Source organism: Anthonomus grandis, chromosome 19 (genome assembly GCF_022605725.1).
Source record: "Anthonomus grandis grandis chromosome 19, icAntGran1.3, whole genome shotgun sequence".
In the NCBI taxonomy this organism is placed as follows: domain Eukaryota; kingdom Metazoa; phylum Arthropoda; class Insecta; order Coleoptera; family Curculionidae; genus Anthonomus; species Anthonomus grandis.
The window spans coordinates 7,021,884-7,049,451 of record NC_065564.1 but is presented as its reverse complement, the minus strand read 5'-3'; the positions used below and the strand labels follow the sequence as shown (position 1 = coordinate 7,049,451).

Here is a 27,568-nt window from a genome sequence, read left to right as displayed (position 1 = left end):
AGTTTGATATAATTATAAATATATGTAATAATGTGTATTAATAAATATTTAATACAAAAACAGTGCTATCAGATTGAATATTATGGACGAAAAACGGTGATTTTTCAAAAGAATTTCTTACTGGGCAAATTTTGGGGTGGGTGGAGGGGTTGGGTTGATGAAAAACAATGTTTTTGCAGAAAATATTTATTCAATATTTAATATAAAAACAGCGTTATTAAATTGGATAATATGGACGAAAAACAGTGATTTTTTAGAAAAATTTCCTCAAATATTTGAGGTGTAGTAGTCGAATTTAAAAACTAGATATGTCGATACCCATTTTTTTAAATGCCGAAATTTTCCCCCTTTTGTAAACAGAATCATATATGATATACGTATATTCTACAGTTTATTAAATATACCTTGACCATATACTGTTGATAAAGATACTAATAATTTTAATTTAAAAACTGTATTTTAATTGTATATTCATTTTTTTTATCACCTATAATTTTCTTAAAAAGCATTTTTCTCTCAGGCAATTATTATCTGCAAAAAAAAACGTTTTTCATTAACCTTACCCTTAACCCCCCACCCACCCCACACAACTTACCAGCAAGAAATTGTTTTCAAAAATCATTGTTTTTCAAAATAATACAGGGATTTTGCAGCAGAATTTTTTACTGGTAAGTGTTTGGGGTGGGTGGGGGGTGTATGGGTAGTGTTGATGAAAAACATTTTTATTGCATAAAATAATTACCAAAAGAAAAAAAATATATTAAGGGTTGTGTTGATAAAAAACAAGATTTTTGCAGAAAATAATATTAAATATTTAATTTAATAAAAATGTTTATTTAAATTTCATACAAATTTTACGTATAAATATTTAGTATAAAAAAACGTTATTAGATTGGATAATATGGAGGAAAAACAGATTTGATTTTTCAGAAGAATTTGATCATATATTTGAGTTATAGTAATGGAGTTTAAAAACTAGATATGTCAATCTCGTGTCAATTTTTTTAAATGCCAAAATTTTCCTCTAGTGTAAACAGAATCATATACGAATATTCTACAGTTTAATAAATATACCTTCACCATATACGGTTGATAAACCGACAACATTTTTTGGCATATTCTTGCGGTCATTTGAAAGCTTTTTACCCTAATACCTTGGGTCCTAAAGGCCGGCACGATTTCCAGACCTAACTCCCTTAGACTTTTTTTTAAAATGATTTTTTAATAAATTAATAAATACAAAATTTGGGATTTTTCTAAATCTACATCGGCTTTTAAAAAATCAATAAAAATGGTTCTTTCATCTAAACAAAATAATAATGCATTGAATATTTAATGCATTGAAATTATTTTTGTTATTTCTGGTAAATCAGTCGCCCTGGTTCTGTTTTTTTTTGTGTCGGGATTCCGTGTTTGGATCTGGCGCGCGTTTGGAAATATAAATTTTTATATGTATATTTTTCTCTACTATAAGAGTCTACAACAGAAATATAGTTAATATACCTGTACCCCTCGTTCCTCCTTTCCTGCCTCCTATTAGTAAATAATAAGTAAGCTAGGATAATTTAATTTTTTTTTCTTTTCGGTTATTTATGGATGTAGGGTATGCATGCTACTCGTACAGTTTATAATGCGGTTCGCGATATTTTTTTTTAAATTATAAGTGTAATATTCAAGGTCCTAACAGCTCCTTCTTCTGAGGGTAGCTCAAACATGACCTTTATTTCCTCTTTACAGTTACATGCTGAATTAATATACACTGATGGGTTTCTTTTTCTTTGTATTTATATTGTAAACTTATTTATATCTATAAGTGAGCATATGTAATATCTTATGAGGAAATATAAACTGTCTATTATTATTATTATTATTTGCAATCTTTTGTACAGGATAACGCAACCATTGACAAAGCCGACTAAGTGAAATTTTTAGGGCTTACTGTTGACAAGTCGTTAAAATGGGACATGCACATTAACCCTTTAACAAGAAAATTAAGCTCCGCTTGTTTTGCACTAAGATCAATTTCCAAGGAGCTTAGCCTCTCAACCTCTATAACAGTGTATTCTTCCCTCTTTGAATCACACCTTCGTTACGCCCTTCCTTTTTCGGGTGTGTGTAGTGTCACTCAATTTGACAAAATTTTCAGACTTCAAAAGAGAGCTTTGCGTTATACACTTAGACTTAATTAAAGAGCTCATTGCCAGGATTTCTTTAAAAAATTTAAGTTCCTAATTTTGCCGTCACTACTTATATATGAGTACTACTTATGTATGAGTCCGTGCGTCTAATACTTTTGTATATTTTTATATATATACTTTTTTACTTTCTTAGGTTTTCCTTTTTTTTTCTTTTTTTGACATTGTATACATGCAATTGTATATTTTTTAATTTTTAATTGTGTTTTATTTTATTTTTGTGTGTTTTTGTGTTTACTTTAGTTATCAGCTTTGTCTACAAATTGTAAAATGTTTTGACAATAAAGCGATTGATTGATTGATTGATTTTACGTCTGGGGCCAAAGTTTTAGTTTAAGCTACGGAGGTGCCTACGAGAGAGGTATTAATCGCAAGGATAAACGCCGCTTTTGGAACAATGCGAAAAGAAATAACCGTAACTGTTGAAGTACGAAAGGGATGACGAGCGGACAACAGTTCAAACAAAATTTATTATAAGAAAATAGTTGCTTATAGGTATTTCATGTTTGTTTTAGTTAAACTTTTCTTCAAATAAACGATCATAGTTTATTTATTTTTTTTAATCGGATCGATTTCCGCTCTTGTTACGGAATACTGTATTTTTTGAACCATACATTTTTTTATTAATAATAAGCACACCGTCAGAAAGGTCAATAATTAGCGAATTTATTAAGATGAAATGAAGCTCCTAATTCCTTTTTTTAATTAAATTTTGACGTTGATTTTTTTCCAAAACCTCGTATGTCCCTGTAGGACAATTAGTCGAAACAAAAGCTATAAACTATTTAAATACCATAGATTAGAGAATATTATTTTATCGTAATTTTATTGTCACTTATAAAAAAGATATATGGGTTTTAAAGGCGACATTTTAAGTAATTTGAGAAAAAAACATTAAAAAATTAATATCTTCTTAACAGTAACTTTTAGGACCCAAGGTATTAGGGTAAAAAGTTTTCAAATGACCCTAAGAAATGCCAAAAAATGTTGACGGTTTATGTGCCGAACACCCTGTATATTCTTCTGGATGCCCCATAGCTCTTACAGAAAATCAAAACTGGATTTGTAGTAGTCTGAGAGGTACAGGCTCGAAGCACATTTCTCGATATATTTACTTTTATTAATAAAACGCCCTAGTCTTTTACATTTTTGTTTTTCAGCTCTGTATGAATAATTATACTCTAAAAGACATTTATTATTATTATTATTATATTTACTATTATAAACCCGCAGAAGAAAAAAACATTCTTTACATACGTCCTGCGGTATTCAGGCCGTCCGTTAATTAATGCGCAAATCCCACTAGACTGTTGGGCACCTGTGGGGCCACTAATTAAGAATTAAAAAAAAAAACAAGAACATTGTTGTCACATGTCGCGAGAATTCCTTATAATTTACCCCCAAAAAAAAATTAAATTAAATTAAAATATGATGATTCTCGAGGTATTCAGGTCGCCAACTGGTTCTTCGACATCCTGCTAGACAGCCTGGCTTCGTTTCGTTAATTAGTACCGAGAAGAATTTGAAAGTATTTGAAGTCGACGACCTTTGGACGTCCTTTCTATAGATCGCAACCCTTTAATGGCCGCGATTAATTAATATAAAAAGCCATTAGCGTAACATTCTCGATTCCGGTTTCGATTAAAGTGTCATGTACACCATTAGCGATAACCTAAAAAAGACACATTTGACAACACCAGAAGTCATTTCCTTATCGTTTAAAGGAGAGAACATCGGGGTACTCCCTAATTTCAATTATGTCCATTATCACATTATTCGCCATCAATGCCATTAGGGAGCTCTTGTTCTAATATTCCCACAAATTGTATTGATAAAGAATCCTCTCCCTTCTTTCTTAATTAACAAGTGTCACTATAGTAAAACGATTATTACTTAAACTGTGACTACTACTTCGTAATAAAAAATGGCGGATTAAAATATACGTATATCATATAGTATTCTGTTTATAGAAGGGAGAAAATTTGGGCCTTTAAAAAAAATTGACACAGGATTCTCCATTATTACACCTCAAATATTTGATTAAATTCTTTTGAAAAATCATCATTTTTCGTCCACAATATCCAATCTAATAGCACTGTTTTTGTATTAAATATTTATTAATATACATATATATAATTATATCAAATTTAAATAAACAAACTGTGTTATTAGATTAGATATTAACGACGAAACCAGCTGTTATTCATCCGTATTATTTTGGAAAACAATAATTTTTGAAAACAATTTCTGCAAAAACATTGTTTTTCATCAACACAACCCTTACCCCCCCACCCACCCCAAACATTTACCCAGTAAGAAATTCTTTTGAAAAATTACCGTTTTTCGTCTATAAAATCCAATCTAATAGCACTGTTTTTATATTAAATATTTATTAATATACATATATATAACTATATCAAATTTAAATAAACAAATGTTATTAGATTAGATATTAACAACGAAAGCAGCTATTATTCATGCACATTATTTTGGAAAATAATAATTTTGAGAGAAAAAAATTGAGAAAAAAATACTCTTTAAGAAAATTATAGGTGATAAAAAATCTATAGTTTTTGTATCTATACTTTTCTCACATAACTTTAAGGTTTTTGAGTAAAACGTGAAAAAACCCATTAAATCCTTTTCTTTCCTGTCATCGGGACTATCTCCAACACCTTACTTATAGGTGAGACTATAATTACTAAAAAAAATCTAGTTTTTAAACTCAATTACTACACCTCAAATATTTGATGAAATGCCTCTGAAAAATCGCTGTTTTTCGTCCATATCTAATAACGCTGTTTTTATACTAAATATTTATATATGAAATTAAAAAAAAGTGTTACTAAATTAAATATTAAATTCATTTAACACCCAAAATTGGCGATCACTCTATTTTGTCCATAGATTTAAATAGAGAAAAAGAGCAAGATGCAGATATAATATGTTATCAAAGGTCTTTTAAAAATTACAAAAATGATCAGTTACAGCAAGAGCTCTTAAGCATTATGTGGAACAGGGATATATCTGATGTTAATGTTTTGGCTAATTCTTTTGTCACCGAAATAAAAAATATTATAAATCGTATGTGTCTTAAAATTAAATTTGTCCAAAAACAGAAATATTTAGATAAAAAGTGGATTAGTGTTGAGATCAGGAAACTAATGCAGGATAGAGATATATTATACAAAAGGGCAGTTATCGATAAGAGTGAAAGAACCTGGTGTGAGTATAAAGCTAAAAGAAATTTCATTGTAAATAAAATTCGGGTTGAGAAAGAAAAATATTACGCTGAAACTATTGATTTACATAGAAAAAATCCAAAAGAACTGTGGAAAAACCTTAAAATTCTTCTACCAGGAAAAAAGCAATTACTGGCACATAATATAAGATTTGAAGCCGAAATAATTACTAAAGAGGCAGATATAAGTAAGTATTTTGTTAGTAGTATTGAACATATAATCCTAAATATACCTCAGCCCGCCAACTTACCGCCCTTTAACAATGGAACCACAGTGACTAATAAGACACTATCCAAATTTGAAAAAATATCAATGAGTCAATGAAAGAATTTCTTAAAAGTTTAAAAAACGTTGGAGGTGGAGACAGTGGTATTTCTAAACAGGTTCTTTGTGACGTGACTTCTGCCATTGGAGATCGACTATTGGATATAATCAATACATCACTTGGATCAGGTGTATTCCCAGAGACGTGGAAATTGTCGACCGTAATTCCTGTTCCCAAAGTCCACAATATTAATCTTCACAATGAATATAGACCAATAAATACAGTGCCGGTTTATGAAAAGCTATTAGAATTTGTGTAAAAGAACAGCTACTTGAGTTCTGCGTTAGTAATAATGTCATTGTCCCGAATCAATCCGGTTTTCGCGAAGGGCACTCCTGCGAGTCTGTTGTTGTTGGTACCTGTGATAGTTTCCTCAGAGCCGTTGACAATGATAATTTTGTACTAGCCGTATTTTTAGATTTCAAACGAGCATTTGAAACAATTGATAGGACTATTTTATTGGAAAAACTTTATAGTCTTGGAGTAAGAGGTAGTGTGTTGGACAGGTTTAGGTCATATTTATCTAATAGGGTACAACGAGTTTTATTTAAGAATAGTATGTCTGAATTCATTAATGTAGAATATGGTGTGCCACAAGGAACAGTTTTGGGGCCATTATTGTTTCTACTATATATAAATGATATAGTTAGAGTAGCTACCAAATGTAATATTGAGTTGTTCGCTGATGATACAATGCTTTATATTAAGGGAAATAACTTACAACAAATGCAAAATGAAATTAATAGTGATCTTAAAACCTTATTTAATTGGCTCTGTGTAAAAAATTATAAACAAATGTAAATTTTGTGTTTTCACAAAAAAAACTAAAATGGCACAGTTGGACATTCAGTGTTTGCATATTATGGTAAATGGGGAACAAATCTTATACGATAAAGAAATAAAGTATTATAAGTAAGAAATAAGGCATTCTGATTACATATTAAAAATTTTTTCTAAAAAAATTAGATTTATCAGCCGAATAGGCAAAGAATTATCCATAAACACAAAATTGTCCCTGTTTAATGCAATAGCACTACCCCATTTGCAGTTCTGCTCAACTTTATTGTCCAATTTGCCGAAATTTAAAATAAAACAATTGGAAGTAATACAAAACAGAGCTTTAAGAGTAATTTTGCGTTGTAATCGTTATACCCCTATAGAAACCATGTTAACTATCCTAAATGTGTTGTCAGTTAAGCAAAGAATCGCGTATAATGGTCATGCATTTGTATTTAAATCGAAACATAACATGCACCCAAAATATATCTGTGATAAAGTTTTTAGTGATGTCCACAAATATAACACCAGAAATCGTAATGATTTTATATTAGTCGACAGATGCCAGACAGCCCAAATGTATAATTCGGTGTTACATAAGGGTATTATTGAATTTAACAAGTTACCAGTAAATATTAAAAACTGTGATAACTTAAACCAGTTCAAACGGCTCTTGAGGGAATATGTTCAAAATAACTGTTAACTGTTTATATTTCTTTTTTAGCTTTATTTTTTAGGTTTAAGTTTTATGTTTTTTTATCATGGTGATTGTTATTTTTTACATTTTATTTATTGATATGACTATTTTTTTCTGATTTTTATTAAAATTTTAGTTTAGAATTAAGTTTTTATCTTATTTTTATGTTTAATTTGAAGAATATTTTATTAAATTTTTTAGATTTTATTTTTACAATGTTTTATTTATTTAAGTTTAGGTCTAAGGTTTATGTAATGTTTATACAATGCACCTTTATCGTATAACATTTATTTTTATTTTGATGTGTCCACGTTAGCTATAGACCTCCTTTTCGATTCGACATTTGTACATACGTAGATTGATTTTTTTAGTTATTAATTATTAATCAAACATCTTTGTATATTTTTATTTATTTTGTATCTAGCACTCTTTGCTAAATAAAGAAAGATTATTATTCTAGACAACTTTAAATTAAGTACTCTTGATAGTTATTCTGCGCAATTTTAAGTATAATTCATGTCAATTGAGCCACCTAAACTGTCTGGAATAACTTTCTAAATATTCTGACGGTTCTTTCAGTCAAATCTAAGTATAGTTCAAGGCAGTTGAGCTACTTGAAATGCCTGGAATAATTTTCTATTTGAGATTCTGAGGGTTCTTTGAGTCACTTCTAAGTCTAATTCAAAACATCTGAGCCACTTGAAGTGCCTGGAACTATCTTCTAAATATTTCTGAGGGTTCTTCCAAGCAATTAATGTCTAATTCAAGGCATCTGAGGAACTTAAAATAATCTAAATACTCTGATAATTCTTCCAGGCAATTGAGCCACTTGAAATCCCTGTAATTATCTTCTAATTACTTTGAGGGTTCTTCCAGGCAATTATAAGTCTAATTCAAGGCATCTGAGGCACTTAAAGTGCCTGGAATTATCTTCTAATTACTTTGAGGGTTCTTCCAGGCAATTATAAGTCTAATTCAAGGCATCTGAGGCACTTGAAGTGCCTGGAATAATCTTCCAAACACTCTGATAATTCTTCCAGGCAATTGAGCCACTTGAAATGCCTGGAATTATCTTCTAATTACTTTGAGGGTTCTTCCAGGCAATTATAAGTCTAATTCAAGGCATCTGAGGCACTTAAAGTGCCTGGGATAATCTTCTAAATACTCTAGTAATTCTTCCAGGCAATTGGGCCACTTGAAATGCCTGGAATTATCTTCTAATTACTTTGAGGGTTCCTCCAGGTAATTATAAGTCTAATTCGAGGCATCTGAGGCACTTGAAGTGCCTGGAATAATCTTCTAAATACTCTGATAATTCTTCCAGGCGATTGAGCCACTTGAAATGCCTGGAATTATCTTCTAATTACTTTGAGGGTTCTTCCAGGCAATTATAAGTCTAATTCAAGGCATCTGAGCCACTTGCAGTGCTTGGAATATTCTTCTAAATACTCTGATAATTCTTCCAGGCAATTAAACTACTTGACATGCCTGGAATTATCTTTTAAGTACTCTAAGGGTTCTTTCAGGCAATTAAAGTCTAATTCAAGGCATCTGAGCCACTTGTAGTGCTTGAAATAATCTTCTAAATACGCTGATAATTCTTCCAGGCAATTGAGCCACTTGAAATGCCTGGAATTATCTTCTAATTACTTTGAGGGTTCTTCCAGGCAATTATAAGTCTAATTCAAAGCATCTGAGGCACTCAAAGTGCCTGGGATAATCTTCTAAATACTCTCGTAATTCTTCCAGGCAATTGGGCCACTTGAAATGCCTGGAATTATCTTCTAATTACTTTGAGGGTTCTTCCAGGCAATTATAAGTCTAATTCAAGGCATCTGAGGCACTTAAAGTGCCTGGAATAATCTTCTAAATACTCGGATAATTTTTCCAGGCATTTGAGCCACTTGAAATGCCTGGAATTATCCTCTAAGTATTCTGAGGGTTCTTCCAGCCCTTATATAAAATTATTTTACATATTTCTAGACTGGATATCACCAAAACTTCCCTATTTAAATTAATATTTCTGAAGCCAGTTGTGATAATATTACTACATGATAAAATATTGAGCCTCTATAAATATCTTCTATTATCATGATTGTATGAATCTCCAGTAAATAAAAATGTTCTCAAAAACTCTAGAAGTCTAGACGATAGTAAATTTGTACTTCACCAAAATATCTACCTTGAAAATTTCATAAAACTGACGGGAATATTTAATTGAATATGATCTGGAGCGTTTAGTGAAGACCTCTGTAAAAAACAAAATTTGAGTGTAACAAGTGCCTTGAAAAAAAAATTCACTGGCCGCCTCACGTTCCCGATTTGACCACCGCGGATTTTTTTCGCTCGGACCAACAAATACCGAAGAAAGGCAAAATTCAACAATCTCGAGACGGAGGCGGTCAAAGGCCTTTCAGGAATCCGTCGTTAGGGGGAAAATTCGATGAATCCGGCAACGGCGCCCCACTATCGCGTAGGTATCGTGGTAGGAGGTCGTACGTCGCGAATGAATGAACGGCGGCATGCATGAAAAAGGAGAGTAAAGAGCCAAAGGGGGAGTGGGGGGATGAGGGGGAACGCAGAAGGAATTCAACGGAGCGCCCGGGGCGCCGCACATTCCTGCGCCCAAGACGTTTTCCGCTCTCGCTCCCCCCAGCTAAGACTGCAGAGTTGCCGGATCGGGCAGAAAGTCGAGAACACTTCGGTTTTATTACAATATATATATATATATAAGACTGTATGCGTGGGGCCACCTAGACGGTTCCACATAAACCGAGTGAGACAGGTTTCTGCTTCACTCATGGCGCATTCACCAACATAACAGGCAATTTTGGCGAGTGAAAGTTCAGGATTATCGTTAGAAGGTGATAATATGCATATGCGCGGTTGCGTAATTCGATTTTTCTGCAACGGGTAATCATTAAAATAAGACCAAGAATGCGGCAATAAAAGCTTTATTGGTAAATAATTGCCAGTGGACGTCCTCGGGCCTCGGCTGTCATTAATGACGTAACTTGGGCGTGGTAAAAAAATTTAAAAGTTACGTCAGTCGTACCCTTGTGAAGGTTTATTTACGCTCTTTCAATTAAAATGCGACATTTCGCGAAATGTTGGCCAGAATATGACAAAAATAATCTTTAACACTCTTATGCTATAATAAGAGTTATCAGCTGAGAACAATTGGCTTCTATTAGTCTAATTGTGCCCCATTCAGGATTAATCAATATTAATCAATCGACACGACAATGTTTATTTATCAGGGAATCTAACTTTATTTTTTTAATATACAGTCCTTCTATACAGTCAACTGGAGTTAATTTACTTGCTTAAAAGCTCTAGAAAAATCGACGTTTTATTAATTTTATGTAGAGAATCCACTCGCTTCTAAGGTGAAAAAAACCAAAAATCCCCAAAATTTTCAGTTTTTATTGGAGGATTTGGGTGAAACTTTGTAAGCTAGTATAAAAAATTACATTTTAGCTGATAGTTTTTAAATGAACTATCTAAGTATAATAGAAAAGATTTTGGGTCCGAAATGCAATAATTTTCATATGAAAAATGAAAATTGTCCAAAATATTGACTTTTTTTTAGGGTGGGTTCTTGAAACTTTTCACATCATTATAATTAATGATTTGCTTACTATTAGTTTTTAAATCACTTCTCTAGGTAGAATAGAACAGAAATTGTCCTTGAAAAGGCAGTTTTTTGCATTAAAAAACCCAAAATTGTCAAAAATTTTGACTGTTTTTGGGAGTAGACGCTTGAAAGTTTCCAGATTATTAGAATTAATAATTTTCTTACTGGTAGTTTTTAAATGAACTCTCTAAGTACAATAGAACAAAAATTGTCCCTGAAAAGCAAAGTTTTCTGCATGAAAAAACCAAAATTGCCCAAAATTTTGACTTTTTTTTGGAGTAGGTTGTCGAAGCTTTCCAGATTATTATAATTAATGATTTGCTTACTAATAGTATTTAAATCAACTCTCTAGGTACAATAGAACAGAAATTATCCCTGAAAAGCAAAGTTTTCTGCATGAAAAAACCCAAAATTGCTCAAAATTTTGACTTTTTTTTAGAGTAGGTCCTTGAAACTTTCCAGATTATTATAATTAATGATTTGCTTACTGATAGTTTTTAAATCAACCCTCTAGGTACAATAGAACAAAAATATTCCTTGAAAAGCAAAGTTTTCCACATGAAAAAACCCAAAATTGCCCAAAATTTTGACTTTTTTTTGATGTACGTCCTTGAAACTTTCCAGATTATTATAGTTAATGATTTGCTTACTAATAGTATTTAAATCAACTCTCTAGGTACAATAGAACAGAAATTATCCCTGAAAAGCAAAGTTTTCCGCATGAAAAAACCCAAAATTGCCCGAAATTTTGACTTTTTTTTAGAGTAGGTCCTTGAAACTTTCCAGATTATTATAATTAATGATTTGCTTACTGATAGTTTTTAAATCAACCCTCTAGGTACAATAGAACAAAAATTGTCCTTGAAAAGCAAAGTTTTCCACATGAAAAAACCCAAAATTGCCCAAAATTTTGACTTTTTTTATGTACGTCCTTGAAACTTTCCAGATTATTATAATTAATGATTTGCTTACTGGTAGTTTTTAAATCAATTCTCTAGGTACAATAGAACAAAAATTGTCCCTGAAAAGCAAAGTTTTTCACACGAAAAAACCGAAAATTGCCCAAAATTTTGACTTTTTTTTGGAGTAGGTTCTTAAAACTTTCCAGATTATTATAATTAATGATTTGTTTACTGGTAGTTTTTAAATCAATTCTCTAGGTACAATAGAACAAAAATTGTCCCTGAAAAGAAAAGTTTTTCACACGAAAAAACCCAAAATTGTCAAAAATTTTGACTTTTATTTGGAGTAGACGCTTGAAAGATTTCAGATTATTAGAATTAATGATTTCCTTACTGGTAGTTTTTAAATCAACACTCTAGGTACAATATAACAAAAATTGCCCCTGAAAAGCCAAATTTTTCACATAAAAAACCCAAAATTGCCTAAAATTTTGATTTTTTTTTACATTAGCTCATTGGAACTTTCCAGATTATTATAATTAATGATTTGCTTACTGATAGTATTTAAATCAACTCTCTAGGTACAAGATAACAGAAATTGTCCTTAAAAAGCAAAGTTTTTGACATGAAAAAACACAAAATTGCCCAAAATTTTGACTTTTTTTTGGAGTACGTCCTTGAAACTTTCCAGATTATAACAGTTAATGATTTCCTTAGTGGTAGTTTTTATATCAACTCTCTAAGTACAATAGAACAGAAGTTGTCCTTGAAAAGCAATGTTTTCACATGCAAAAACCCAAAATTGCGCAAAATTTTGACTTTTTCTTAGACTAGGTCCTTAAAACTTTCCACATTATTATAACTAATGATTTCCTTACTGGTAGTTTTTAAATCAATTCTCTAAGTACAATATAACAGCAATTGTTCCTGAAAACCAAAGTTTTTCACATGAAAAAACCAAAATTGTCCAAAATTTTTACTTTTTCTTAGACTAGGTCATTGAAACTTTCCAGATTATTATAATTAATGATTTACTTACTTATAGTATTTAAATCAACTCTCTAGGTACAATAGAACAGAAATTATCCCTGAAAAACAAAGTTTTCTGCATGAAAAAACCCAAAATTGCCCAAAATTTTGACTTTTTTTTGGGAGTTGGTCCTTGAAACTTTCCACATTATTATAATTAATGATTTCCTTACTGGCAATTTTTAAATCAACGCTCTAACTATAATAGAATAGAAATTGTCCTTGAAAAGCAATGTTTTCACATGCAAAAACCCAAAATTGCGCAAAATTTTGACTTTTTCTTAGACTAGGTCCTTAAAACTTTCCACATTATTATAACTAATGATTTCCTTACTGGTAGTTTTTAAATCAATTCTCTAAGTACAATATAACAGCAATTGTTCCTGAAAACCAAAGTTTTTCACATGAAAAAAACCAAAATTGTCCAAAATTTTTACTTTTTTTTAGACTAGGTCATTGAAACTTTCCAGATTATTATAATTAATGATTTACTTACTAATAGTATTTAAATCAACTCTCTAGGTACAATAGAACAGAAATTATCCCTGAAAAACAAAGTTTTCTGCATGAAAAAACCCAAAATTGCCCAAAATTTTGACTTTTTTTTGGAGTAAGTTGTTGAAACTTTCCAGATTATTATAGTTAATGATTTTGTTACTGGTAGTTTTTAAATCAACTCTCTAGGTACAATAGAACAAAAATTGCCCCTGAAAACCAACGTTTTTCGCATAAAAAAAACCAAAATTGTTCAAAATTTTGAATTTTTCTTAGACTAGATCATTGAAACTTTCCAGATTATTATAATTAATGATTTGCTTACTGGTAGTTTCTAAATCAATTCTCTAAGTACAATAGAATAGAAATTGTCGCTAAAAACCAAAGTTTTCCGCATGAAAAAACCCAAAATTGTTGTTGAAACTTTCCAGATTATTATAGTTAATGATTTTCTTACTGGTAGTTTTCAAATCAACTCTCTAAGTGTAATAGAAAATATGTTATGTCCCAAAAGCAAAGTTTTCCAGTGAATAAACACACAATTTCCCAAACTTTTGAGTTCTTATGTTATTGAGTATTTGGGTGAAACTTCTTGGCCTAGTATAAAAAATAATCACTCAATCAATAACTGAACATTTTAATCACCCATTCCAACTAGTAGATCAAAGACCATGACCCTTATTAGGTTCACTAAGTACTTCCTCAATGATCCAAAAGGGTTTAAAGACCTCAGACCCATTAGTATACTGCCTCTGGTATCCAAAATTTTAGAAAGGTTTGTGCACCAACAAATATGCAGCTTTGTTGATTGACTGCCAATCAGGTTTTAGAAAGAACTTTAGCACTACCACGAGTCTAGTACACCTTCTTAATAACTGTAGGATAAATGAGGAAAAAAAGGAAATAACATGTCTTGGATTATTGGATTTTAGTAGAGCGTTCGATACTTTAAACCACGAAATGTTATTAGCAAAGCTTTATTATTTTGGTTTTTCGAATAACGCGATTGATTTCTTTAAGTCATATCTTAATTATAGAGCGAATTGCGTAGTAATAAACAAGGCATCTACAGCTGAAAAATCAAATTATTATCCTGTATCTACCGGTGTTCCCCGGGGTTCTATTTTGGGGCCGTTGCTTTTTTCATTGTATGTTGCAGATATGAAATCCTGCATAAAGTACTCAATGTTACAACAATATGCTGACGATTCCCAGCTATATACTTAATTTTCACGTGAAACTCTACCCATAATAGAAGAACAATTTAATAAGGATTTAGAAAATATAGATAACTTTTCCTGTGACCATAATTTGAAATTTTTCTGGGTGGTGGAAAGAACGGCCTTAATGCAGCAACAACTTTAAATGCAAAGATTCGTAATGAGCAGCTACCAGTAGTACGAGAGATCAAAAACTTAGGAGTATACATTGATAGTGGTATTTCATTTCAAACACATATAAAGAATAAGCTCAAAATTGCATACATGCGCTTAAGAAAACTTTATGGCAAAAGTCACATTTCTCCTTATTTAAACAATAACTTAATTCGAAATATGAAAAATCGTAGAAAATATCACATGTATTCCTTCGTGTATAAAGTTTTAAAAACTAGGGAGCCATTATATTTAGCTAACAATTTTACAAATTTTCTTCATGAGCATAGCACTAGATTTATAAATTTCTTTAGAATACCACAACATAGAACAGCAAATTTTCAAAACTCTTTTGTTTTTGACGTTGGAATAGACTTCCGGCTAATTGCAAAAGTTTTCCTTTACTGCATATAAAAAATATATTCGTAATAAACTGCTTGATTCTCAAAAAAACAATACTTATTCTACAATAAAAATTAAAAGAGCTGAGCCGCTCGATCTTCTATTGCTGTCTACTTATTATTGTTATAAATATTAATTAATTTACCTTTCCTACATATCCAGAACCCCCGCCTGCTTCGCCTTACCTAAATACTTAAATATGATACTCAACACATGCGTGTCTCGATTAATTAAGAAAATCTTGTTTTTCCTTTTAAGGTTTTTGAAGGGCTATGCCACACAGGTTCTATCTTATGATGAACCTGTATAAACGGTTCTCTATAATCTATAACTATAATATGATAAATTCTCTATATTTATCATGTATTTGGTAGGTTGTACAACATATGTATATTATTATGCTACAATTTTGTATATGATTATTTATTTACCTTCATGATAAATAGTAGAAGTAGTAATAGTAGAATTGATTTTCCAGCACATATACACGATTATTTCGGCTTGTTGGTCCAAAATATGTGATTACTTTCTCATTTTTTTTCAAGACCAAATATTCATAAAAAATTAAACGATATCCGTAAGACGTAACCTTAAAACTGTTAAAACACACAAATTTAATCTATCTCAATCAACCTCTGAGAGAAAAAACGAATAGACAACTTCAACCTCAAAATTCAAATATGACATTTTTCTAATCTAGTGAATCACATCATCATCACATAAAATCACAATCATTTCTACTCTAACCAATCACAAAAAAACCACTTACCTCGCAGTTTCGAAGTTGGCGCTGCTGGAACTACCAGTGGCGGCGAATCCCACGCCCACGGCCAACCCCTCGGGGATGTTATGGACAGTGATGGCGACCACCAGTAGCATGATCCTCTTCCAACGTCCGTGCTGGATCTCCTCCACGTTACACTCCCCGTCGTAGCTCTGTGTTAGTAAAGATTTTCCGTCAGGGTCCGGTGGATCGTGCGATTTCTTACCTACTGCAGAATAGAAAAACGAGTTTTAAGGGATGTTGTTCGGCAGGGCGGAAATTAGTAGTAATCATTTATTTGGAAAAAATGCTATCAATACAATAATTGTAAACAGGACAGATCTTAAGTTTAAGTCCTCAATTAAACATAATTTTAACCCATAAACCATTTACAAGAAAATATTTAAGGGGGACTACCCCAAATCAATTTTAATACTGTAATATAATAAGGCCTAGATAACTTGATATACAGTATGGATTTTAAAGAATTTCAATTCTCAATAATTAATAATTAACTTAACGCAAGAAAGCCTACACGTAGGAACTACAGAATCTCAATGATCCTACCACCACCAAAAGTCCACACATAGATCTGTACTATAACTAGGATAACTATTGAAAAACCAATAAAGTTGTTTTTAAGTCGTTTTTGTTTTTTCAAAAATCCCAATTTTTTTGGCAGCATGTTGTACAATGACAGACCCTTGGGAGGTTGAAGGCATTCTTATAATGTTTACATGAAAGTTGTGCTGTTGCCTTGTCTGATAACTATGATTTTCTTTTTTAGGAAATCCTGCAAAAATGGAAATAGAAGACCACACTCTATTTTATAAATAAATAAGAGAAGTTGACATTTAAAACTTCCAGTCAATTTAAAAAATTTTAATGTATTTATTTTTGATTCATATTTACTGCAATTTAAAATGGTTCGCATAGCTCTGTTTTGCAGTACTTGCAACTTATTGGTCTGATCAGCAGTGATCCACAGTAGTCAAAATGTTGTTTTATTATGCTCCTAAAAATTAAATTCTTTGTTTGTAAAGATATCTTGAACCTTAAACGAGACAAAAACCCAACTTACCAATGAACCCACATACTCAAAATAATCATTTAAATTTAACTGACTATTTAATATAGATCCAAGGCATTTTATTCTGTCAACAAATTCAACATTTGCATTATTCATACTAACATTTCTAGTGAAGTTTTCTTTATCTGTTTTAGATTTTCTATTTATCACACTTTTTCATTTTAATTTCAAATTAAGTTTCAATTTATTGACACACAGCCTCATTAGGAGTCATAGAAAGGACAGAAAGGACCTTATGTGACTTAGAGCTAAAAAAAATACGGGCGTCATCAGCAAATTGATGTATTGGGCAAAGTGTCAATCTTGATGTTACTGAGATGCAAGGCAAACAAAAGTGGTCCAAAACTGGTGGTTTTTTGTGAAACCCCGTTAAGCGTTTCACATTTCTCAGAAAAAAAATTATTACACTTGAGCATTTCATATCTGTCAGATAAGAATCAAAAAAGGATAAGACTATCCTATCAACACCCAGTTGTTTTAATTTTATTAAAAGCCTCGTTTTAGATACAAGAACATAACTCCAATGGTCAAGCCAGCACCCCTCATATACTTACAACTATGCAAATGCAATTGTATTACAGCCTTCTAAATCCAGATCGATTTTTATTTATTATCTTATTTTCAGTACTGAATTATGCTCACTGTTCATAAATAACTAATTTTTCAATTTATGGAGCGTTAAAATTAATGTTTTTAAATCGACTCTATAAGCACAATATAACAGAAATTGTCCCTCAAAAGCAATGTTTTCTACATGAAAAAAACCAAAATTGCCCAAAATTTTGACTTTTTTTGGGAGTTGGTCCTTGAAACTTTCCACATTATTATAATTAATAATTTCCTTACTAGCAGTTTTTAAATCAACGCTCTAACTATATTAGAACAGAAATTGTCCTTGAAAAGCAATGTTTTCTACATGAAAAAAACCATTATTGCCCAAAATTTTGACTTTTTTTGAGAGTTGGTCCTTGAAACTTTCCACATTATTATAATTAATGATTTCCTTACTGGTAGTTTTTAAATGAACGCTCTAACTATAATAGAACAGAAATTGGCCTTGAAAAGCAATGTTTTTTACATGAAAAAAACCAAAATTGCCCAAAATTTTGACTTTTTTTGGGAGTTGGTCCTTGAAACTTTCCACATTATTATAATTAATAATTTCCTTACTGGTAGTTTTTAAATCAACTCTCTAAGTACAATAGAACAGAAATTGTCCTTGAAAAGCAATGTTTTCTACATGAAAAAAACCAAAATTGCCCAAAATTTTGACTTTTTTTGGGAGTAGATCCTTGAAACTTTCCACAATATTATAATTAATGATTTCCTTACTGGTAGTTTTTAAATCAACGCTCTAACTATAATAGAACAAAAATTGTCCTTGAAAAGTAATGTTTTTTAAATGAAAAAAACCAAAATTGCCCAAAATTTTGACTTTTTTGAGAGTTGGTCCTTGAAACTTTCCACATTAGTATAATTAATGATTTCCTTATTGGTAGTTTTTAAATCAACGCTCTAACTATAATAGAACAAAAATTGTCCTTGAAAAGTAATGTTTTTTACATGAAAAAAAACAAAATTCCCCAAAATTTTGACTTTTTTGAGAGTTGGTCCTTGAAACTTTCCACATTAGTATAATTAATGATTTCCTTATTGGTAGTTTTTAAATCAACGCTCTAACTATAATAGAACAAAAATTGTCCTTGAAAAGTAATGTTTTTTACATGAAAAAAAACAAAATTCCCCAAAATTTTGACTTTTTTTGGGAGTAGATCCTTGAAACTTTCCACATTATTATAATTAATGATTTCCTTATTGGTAGTTTTTAAATCAACTCTCTAAGTATATTAGAACAGAATTTGTCCCCCAAAAGCAAATTTTTCCACATGAAAAAAACCAAAATTGCCCAAAATTTTGACTTTTTTTGAGAGTTGGTCCTTGAAACTTTCCACATTATTATAATTAATGATTTCCTTATTGGTAGTTTTTAAATGAACGCTCTAACTATAATAGAACAGAAATTGTCCTTGAAAAGTAATGTTTTTTACATGAAAAAAACCAAAATTGCCCAAAATTTTGACTTTTTTGAGAGTTGGTCCTTGAAACTTTCCACATTAGTATAATTAATGATTTCCTTATTGGTAGTTTTTAAATCAACGCTCTAACTATAATAGAACAAAAATTGTCCTTGAAAAGTAATGTTTTTTACATGAAAAAAACCAAAATTGCCCAAAATTTTGACTTTTTTGAGAGTTGGTCCTTGAAACTTTCCACATTAGTATAATTAATGATTTCCTTATTGGTAGTTTTTAAATCAACGCTCTAACTATAATAGAACAAAAATTGTCCTTGAAAAGTAATGTTTTTTACATGAAAAAAAACAAAATTCCCCAAAATTTTGACTTTTTTTGGGAGTAGATCCTTGAAACTTTCCACATTATTATAATTAATGATTTCCTTATTGGTAGTTTTTAAATCAACTCTCTAAGTATATTAGAACAGAATTTGTCCCCCAAAAGCAAATTTTTCCACATGAAAAAAACCAAAATTGCCCAAAATTTTGACTTTTTTTGGAAGTTGGTCTTTGAAACTTTCCACATTATTATAATTAATGATTTCCTTACAGGTAGTTTTTAAATCAACGCTCTAACTATAATAGATCAGAAATGGTCCTTGAAAAGCAATATTTTCTACATGAAAAAAACCAAAATTGCCCAAAATTTTGACTTTTTTTGGGAGTAGATCCTTGAAACTTTCCACATTATTAGAATTAATGATTTCCTTACTGGTAGTTTTTAAATCAACGCTCTAACTATAATAGATCAGAAATGGTCCTTGAAAAGCAATATTTTCTACATGAAAAAAACCAAAATTGCCCAAAATTTTGACTTTTTTTGGGAGTAGATCCTTGAAACTTTCCACATTATTAGAATTAATGATTTCCTTACTGGTAGTTTTTAAATCAACGCTCTAACTATAATAGATCAGAAATGGTCCTTGAAAAGCAATATTTTCTACATGAAAAAAACCAAAATTGCCCAAAATTTTGACTTTTTTTGAGAGTTGGTCCTTGGAACTTTCCACATTATTATAATTAATGATTTCCTTACTGGTAGTTTTTAAATCAACGCTCTAACTATAATAGATCAGAAATGGTCCTTGAAAAGCAATGTTTTCTACATGAAAAAAACCAAAATTGCCCAAAATTTTGACTTTTTTTGAGAGTTGGTCCTTGAAATTTTCCACATTAATATAATTAATGATTTCCTTACAGGTAGTTTTTAAATCAACGCTCTAACTATATTAGAACAGAAATTGTCCTTGAAAGGCAATGTTTTTTACATGAAAAAAACGAAAATTGCCCAAAATTTTGACTTTTTTTGAGAGTTGGTCCTTGAAATTTTCCACATTAATATAATTAATGATTTCCTTACTGGTAGTTTTTAAATCAACGCTCTAAGTACAATAGAACAGAAATTGTCCCTCAAACACAAAGTTTTGTGCATGGAAAAACCAAAGTTGCCCAAAATATTGACGTTTTTTTAGAGTAAACCATTCAAACTTTCAAGATTATTATAATTTAAAACAAAATTACATATTTGTTTAATTATACTACTTAATTTGTTGAATCACGTTCATTTTGTTTATAGTGAAATATCCTAATACAATAATGTCCGTTGTAAAGTCATACTGATCAAGCCACAGACTGGAATAAACCAAAAATACACGTTTAAATAATCTTAAGTTACTCTCTGAATCTACTCTAACTATATTATACTGAGAAATAAATAACTCTGAGTCGTATATATTGCACTAGTTATATGGATTTCACTTAAGCATACCATATAAGAGGATTGCTGACCATGTATTTTATTATATTAATATTGGCTAATAACCCCTCGTCATTCAGTTATAATTAGATAATTGATTAGAAACTGAAAATTAATAATTTACCCCTTCTACGATGAACAAAAGTCCCTCCGATGTCGGTAAAACCTTCGACGGCAGTCGTGTCGGGCAGCGGTAGATGGGCGGAATCCCTTCTGGATCCGTCTCTGCTTTTACCTTTGTTGGACGCGTGCAGGGCTGCAACCAGTAAGAAACAACCCATAAGAATTGTTAATAAATACATGCGCGGTTGATAAAAAAACACAGAAACGCTTCGGTCGGACCGACTTTCTTACCCAGCATCATGTTGGGCGAGTGCACCCCCAGCACGGAGATGAGTATGTCGGCTCCGTAAACGAACAACGAGCCGAGCAGGAAGCCGAGTGCGACCGGGGCCCACGCGTATTCGCCATTTTCACCATAAAATTTCGATTCGGTGGCCAACTCGATGGCCGGGGACAACAGGGACCAGAAAGATGCTGCGGTCATCACGCCCGCGGCGAATCCCAAACTGGCATCCAGGACTTTTCTCTGGAATAGAAGGAGGGGATGAGTTGATATTTGATAGACAGTGGGATCATCTGCAAACGGCTGTGCAGTGGTGTCATCCGCAAACACAACCTCAACAGCACGTTACTTTAGTAGTCTAAGGCCTTATACTCTTTCTTCTCTATATACATAAATGGGTTTGTTTTGGAAGTAGAAAATGAAGATAAAGACTTGGCAAATTTCATTTGAATACTCTAAATAATCAATAAGTGATTAGAAATAGAAAGTGATTGTAAGTGAAGTAATGAATAAAAGTTTAGCAGAATAAAACAGGTTGTAGTTCAGGAACTATTGGACCCACAAAAATGGTTCATATATGAAACTAATCCTCCAAAGAGGCTTCTTCTTTACGTAAAGGCCTCATTTAAATACCTCAAGAAGTTTTGAAGCAATCCTCAGAAAATTAGAAAATTTAGTGACAAAAATATTTTGAAACCAAAATAGCTCTGGTTAAGTTAATTTTAAGCCAGGAATCAACTTTTTTACATAGAACTGATCTAATGACTGCTCCCTACAAACCTGTAAAAGAATTACAAAAATATTTTATACAGCTTGAAAGTTCTTTAGAAAAATGTCTAAGAATGGCTTAAAATCATGATCATTGAGTTTTGTCGGGTAAAACCAGTCATAACTCAAGAAGTATTGGACCCACAAGAATGGTTCATATATGAAACTATTCCTCCAAAGAGGCTTCTTCTTTACGTAAGGGCCTCATTTAAATACCTCAAGAAGTTTTGAAGCAACCCTCAGAAAACTAGAAAATTTAGTGACAAAAATATTCCAAAACCAAAATAGCTCTGGTTAAGTCAGTTTTTAACCAGGGATCAAGTTTTGTACATAGAAGTGTTCTAATGACTGCTCCCTACAAACCTGTAAAAGAATTACAAAAATATTTTATACAGCTTGAAAGTTCTTTAGAAAAATGTCTAAGAATGGCTTAAAATCATGATCATTGAATTTTGTCGGGTAAAACCAGTAATAACTCAAGAAGTATTGGACCCACAAAAATGGTTTATATATGAAATTATTCCTCCAAAGAGGCTTCTTCTTTACGTAAGGGCCTCATTTAAATACCTCAAGAAGTTTTGAAGCAACCCTCAGAAAACTAGAAAATTTAGTGACAAAAATATTCTGAAACCAAAATAGCTCTGGTTAAGTCAGTTTTTAACCAGGGATCAAGTTTTGTACATAGAAGTGTTCTACTAAGTTCCCTGGACAAAACTGTGAAAGAATTACCAAAAAATCTTCAATAGCTTAAAAGTTATATGGAAAAATGTAAAAGACTAACTTAAAAATAGTGATTTGTTTCATGAAAAAGGTGATCATTGAGTCTTGTCGGGTAAAACCAGCTGTAGCTCAGGAAGTATTGGACCCACAAAAATGGTTCATATATTAAATTATTCCTCCAAAGAGCCTTCTTCTTTACGTAAAGGCCTCATTTAAATACCTCAAGAAGTTTTGAACCAACCCTCAGAAAACTAGAAAATTTAGTGACAAAAATATTCCAAAACCAAAATTGCTCTGGTTAAGTCAGTTTTTAAACAGGGATCAAGTTTTGCACATAGAAGTGTTCTACTAAGTTCCCTGTACAAAACTGTGAAAGAATTACAAAAAAATCTTCAATAGCTTAAAAGTTATATAGAGAAATGTACAAGACTAACTTAAAAATTGTAATTCATTCTGAAAACCCAATACTGGTGACTATTGAGTCTTGTAGGGTAAAACCAGCTGTAGCTCCGAAAGTATTAGACCCACAAAAATGGTTCATATATGAAAATATTCCTCAAAAGACTCGTTTTCTTTGAGTGAAGACCTCATTTAGATACCTCAAGAAGTTTCAAAGCAACCCTCAAGAAACTAGAAAGTTTCATGAAAAAAATATTCCGACACCAAAATAGCTCTGGTTAAGGTAATTTTAAGCCAGGAATCAACTTTTTTACATAGAACTGATCTAATGACTGCTCCCTACAAACATGTAAAAGAATTACAAAAATATTTTATACAGCTTGAAAGTTCTTTAGAAAAATGTCTAAGAATGGCTTAAAATCATGATCATTGAGTTTTGTCGGGTAAAACCAGTAATAACTCAAGAAGTATTGGACCCACAAAAATGGTTTATATATGAAATTATTCCTCCAAAGAGGCTTCTTCTTTACGTAAATGCCTCATTTAAATACCTCAAGAAGTTTTGAAGCAACCCTAAGAAAAATTAGTGACAAAAATATTCCGAAACAAAAATAGCTCTGGTTAAGTCAGTTTTTAACCAGGGATCAAGTTTTGTACATAGAAGTGTTCTACTAAGTTCCCTGGACAAAACTGTGAAAGAATTACCAAAAAATCTTCAATAGCTTAAAAGTTATATGGAAAAATGTACAAGACTAACTTAAAAATTGTGATTTGTTTCATGAAAAAAGGTGATCATTGAGTCTTGTTGGGTAAAACAAGCTGTAGCTCAGGAAGTATTGGACCCACAAAAATGGTTCATATATTAAATTATTTCTCCAAAGAGCCTTCTTTTTTACGTAAAGGCCTCATTTAAATACCTCAAGAAGTTTTGAACCAACCCTCAGAAAACTAGAAAATTTAGTGACAAAAATATTCCGAAACCAAAATAGCTCTGGTTAAGTCAGTTTTTAAACAGGGATCAAGTTTTGCACATAGAAGTGTTCTACTAAGTTCCCTGTACAAAACTGTGAAAGAATTACCAAAAAATCTTCAATAGCTTAAAAGTTATATAGAGAAATGTACAAGACTAACTTAAAAATTGTAATTCATTCTGAAAACCCAATACTGGTGACTATTGAGTCTTGTAGGGTAAAACCAGCTGTAGCTCCGAAAGTATTAGACCCACAAAAATGGTTCATATATGAAAATATTCCTCAAAAGACTTGTTTTCTTTGAGTGAAGACCTCATTTAGATACCTCAAGAAGTTTCAAAGCAACCCTCAAAAAACTAGAAAGTTTCATGAAAAAAATATTCCGACACCAAAATAGCTCTGGTTAAGGTAATTTTAAGCCAGGAATCAACTTTTTTACATAGAACTGATCTAATGACTGCTCCCTACAAACCTGTAAAAGAATTACAAAAATATTTTATATAGCTTCAAAGTTCTAAGGAAAAATGTCTAAGAATAGCTTAAAATCATGATCATTGAGTTTTGTCGGGTAAAACCAGTAATAACTCAAGAAGTATTGGACCCACAAAAATGGTTTATATATGAAATTATTCCTCCAAGGAGGCTTCTTCTTTACGTAAATGCCTCATTTAAATACCTCAATAAGTTTTGAAGCAACCCTCAGAAGACTAGAAAATTTAGTGATAAAAACATTCCAAAACCAAAATTGCTCTGGTTAAGTCAGTTTCTAAACAGGGATCAAGTTTTGTACATAGAAGTGTTCTACTAAGTTCCCTGTACAAAACTGTGAAAGAATTGCCAAAAAAATCTTCAATAGCTTAAAAGTTATATGGAAAAATGTACAAGACTAACTTAAAAATAGTGATTTGTTTCATGAAAAAGGTGATCATTGAGTCTTGTCGGGTAAAACCAGCTGTAGCTCAGGAAGTATTGGACCCACAAAAATGGTTCATATATTAAATTATTCCTCCAAAGAGCCTTCTTCTTTACGTAAAGGCCTCATTTAAATACCTCAAGAAGTTTTGAACCAACCCTCAGAAAACTAGAAAATTTAGTGACAAAAATATTCCAAAACCAAAATTGCTCTGGTTAAGTCAGTTTTTAAACAGGGATCAAGTTTTTTACATAGAACTGATCTAATGACTGCTCCCTACAAACCTGTAAAAGAATTACACAAATATTTTATATAGCTTGAAAGTTCTTTGGAAAAATCTCTAAGAATAGCTTAAAATCATGATCATTGAGTTTTGTCGGGTAAAACCAGTCATAACTCAAGAAGTATTGGACCCACAAGAATGGTTCATATATGAAACTATTCCTCCAAAGAGGCTTCTTCTTTACGTAAGGGCCTCATTTAAATACCTCAAGAAGTTTTGAAGCAACCCTCAGAAAACTAGAAAATTTAGTGACAAAAATATTCTGAAACCAAAATAGCTCTGGTTAAGTCAGTTTTTAACCAGGGATCAAGTTTTGTACATAGAAGTGATCTACTGAGTTCCCTCTATAAAACTGTGAAAGAATTACCAAAAAATCTTTAATAGCTTAAAAGTTATATGGAAAAACGTTCAAGAATAGCTGAAAATATTAAATTTATTCCAATACAGGTTATGATTGGGTAAAACCTTTTATCTCAAGAAGTATTAGTCCCAGAAAAATGGTTCGTATATCAAATTAGTCCCCAAAACACGCTTTTTCTCTAAAACTCCCCCCAAAGAATTTTTCTGTATGTTTTCAGAGCCAAAATCTATTTTTGTGCCATACAAACATACAACACATCCTATTTTTAGCTTAAGTGCTTTTGAAAATGCTCCCTTTTTTAGTAAAGTTTCTAAGAGGCTTAACCTTATTCGTTCTAATGAATAATTAGAATGACAGTGACTATTTACATCCCTATTGGATTATATTGTTTAAAAAAATATAACTGTCGTTAACTATGTAAGTCCTATTAAGATAAGAATGCTTTTTAATTTGGCATAATATGCACAAAGAATTATTGTGTAGATAGTGTTAATATTATTTATTTATGAAATAAAATCCGGAAATAATTGGTTAATGGGTGGTTTTTTGTAGTCGCATTAATGATTTTGCCTCATGGGTATTATTAACTAGTTCAATCAGGAAGTTTTAAACCTAGAAAACTGGTTTATATAAGAAATCGCACATTCTGGAATTTGGAATCTTAGGTACTATTTAAAATATAATTTTCTTAAAAAGCATTTTTTTCTGCAAAAAAAACCATTTTTTATTGACCCTACCCTTACCCCCCCACCCACCCCACACAACTTACCGGTAAGAAATTGTTTTCAAAAGTCATTGTTTTTCATAATAATATGCATGAATAACAACCGGTTTTGTCATTAATACCTAATCTAATAACACAGTTTGTTTATTTAAATTTGATGTAATTATATACATATATGTATATTAATAAATATTTGATACATAAACAGTGTGATTTCATTAGATATGGATGAAAAACAGTGATTTTTTAAAAGAATTTCTTACTGGGCAAATGTTTGGGGTGGGTGGGGGGGGGGTAAGGGTTGTGTTGATGAAAAACAATGTTTTTGCAGAAATTATATATTCAATATTTAATTTAATAACACTGTTTATTTAAATTTGATATAATTTTATATACAAAATATTTAATATAAAAACAGAGTTATTAGATTGGATAATATGGATGAAAAACAGTGATTTTTCAGAAGAATTTCATCAAACATGTTATCATAATAAAGCATATTTCAATCGATCATTTTAATATTAGAGCAAATACACATCAACATCTAATAATACCCATCCCCCATTTTAGTGTAACTCACAAATGTCCAGCATATTTAGCTCCCAAATTATTAAATATGTTGCCGGAACAATTTAAAAACAAAAAATATTATACTGTAATGAAAAAATTGTACTCATGGATTAAAGATAACATAAATTCCATCAAGCATGCCATTAACTTCCATTAAATTATAACTAATTAGTATTTAGTCAATTTAATATTTCTGAATTTGATAATATTATTTAAGCGGGTATATGTTAGTGTTAGGTTGAACTTCATTATGAACTAATTATTGATGAGCTTAATGTGCATACAGACAGACACATTATGTCCATTGTATGCATATTATGTCTCATAACAATTGTAAATTAATATGTGATTGATTGATTAAATAAATAAAAAAAATGTTTTACTTTTACTATTTTGATTTAGTGTCATTTTTGTCTTTGTTTTGCTCGGTACAGTATGTATGACTGGAATATGAAAAGGTTGCAAACTGTATCATATTGTATACTAATAAATTGAATAGTAACTTGTCAGAACCTGTGCTAATGCTGAATCAACCAAATTTTACTGGGACACCCTAACATTAGATGACTTACCTGAGAAAACAGCTATACTTATGTAAAACCTTCTGGCTGATAAAGGGTAGGAGGAAACGTGATGGTAATCAGGTGAAAAAGATTGTTACCATAGTCTTAATTAAGTAGATAAAACCTTAGCAATAATAAAGCAATTAACACAGTCTTTTGTTTGTTTACATTACAAGAATTCGTGAAGGTTGAG

The 27,568-nt window shown here is 31.1% G+C and overlaps 1 protein-coding gene across 3 annotated transcripts in view; it reads right to left on the bottom strand.

The window, feature by feature from the left end:
* Window positions 1-27,568, bottom strand: part of LOC126747138 (zinc transporter ZIP11) — a 126,875-nt gene that overhangs the window by 98,579 nt on the left and 728 nt on the right. Inside the window, exons 1-4 of one of the 3 annotated variants that reach the window (XM_050455637.1) lie at window positions 27,385-27,512; window positions 21,112-21,346; window positions 20,882-21,013; window positions 15,844-16,066 (exon numbers count right to left, since the gene is read on the bottom strand). In XM_050455637.1, coding sequence (XP_050311594.1) covers window positions 15,844-16,066; window positions 20,882-21,013; window positions 21,112-21,304 — 548 coding nt within the window. In that variant the 5' untranslated portion in view covers window positions 21,305-21,346; window positions 27,385-27,512. Of the gene's footprint in view, window positions 1-15,843; window positions 16,067-20,881; window positions 21,014-21,111; window positions 21,347-27,384; window positions 27,513-27,568 lie in introns of those variants that run through there. The other 2 variants (XM_050455635.1, XM_050455636.1) reach the window with 2 other exon arrangements.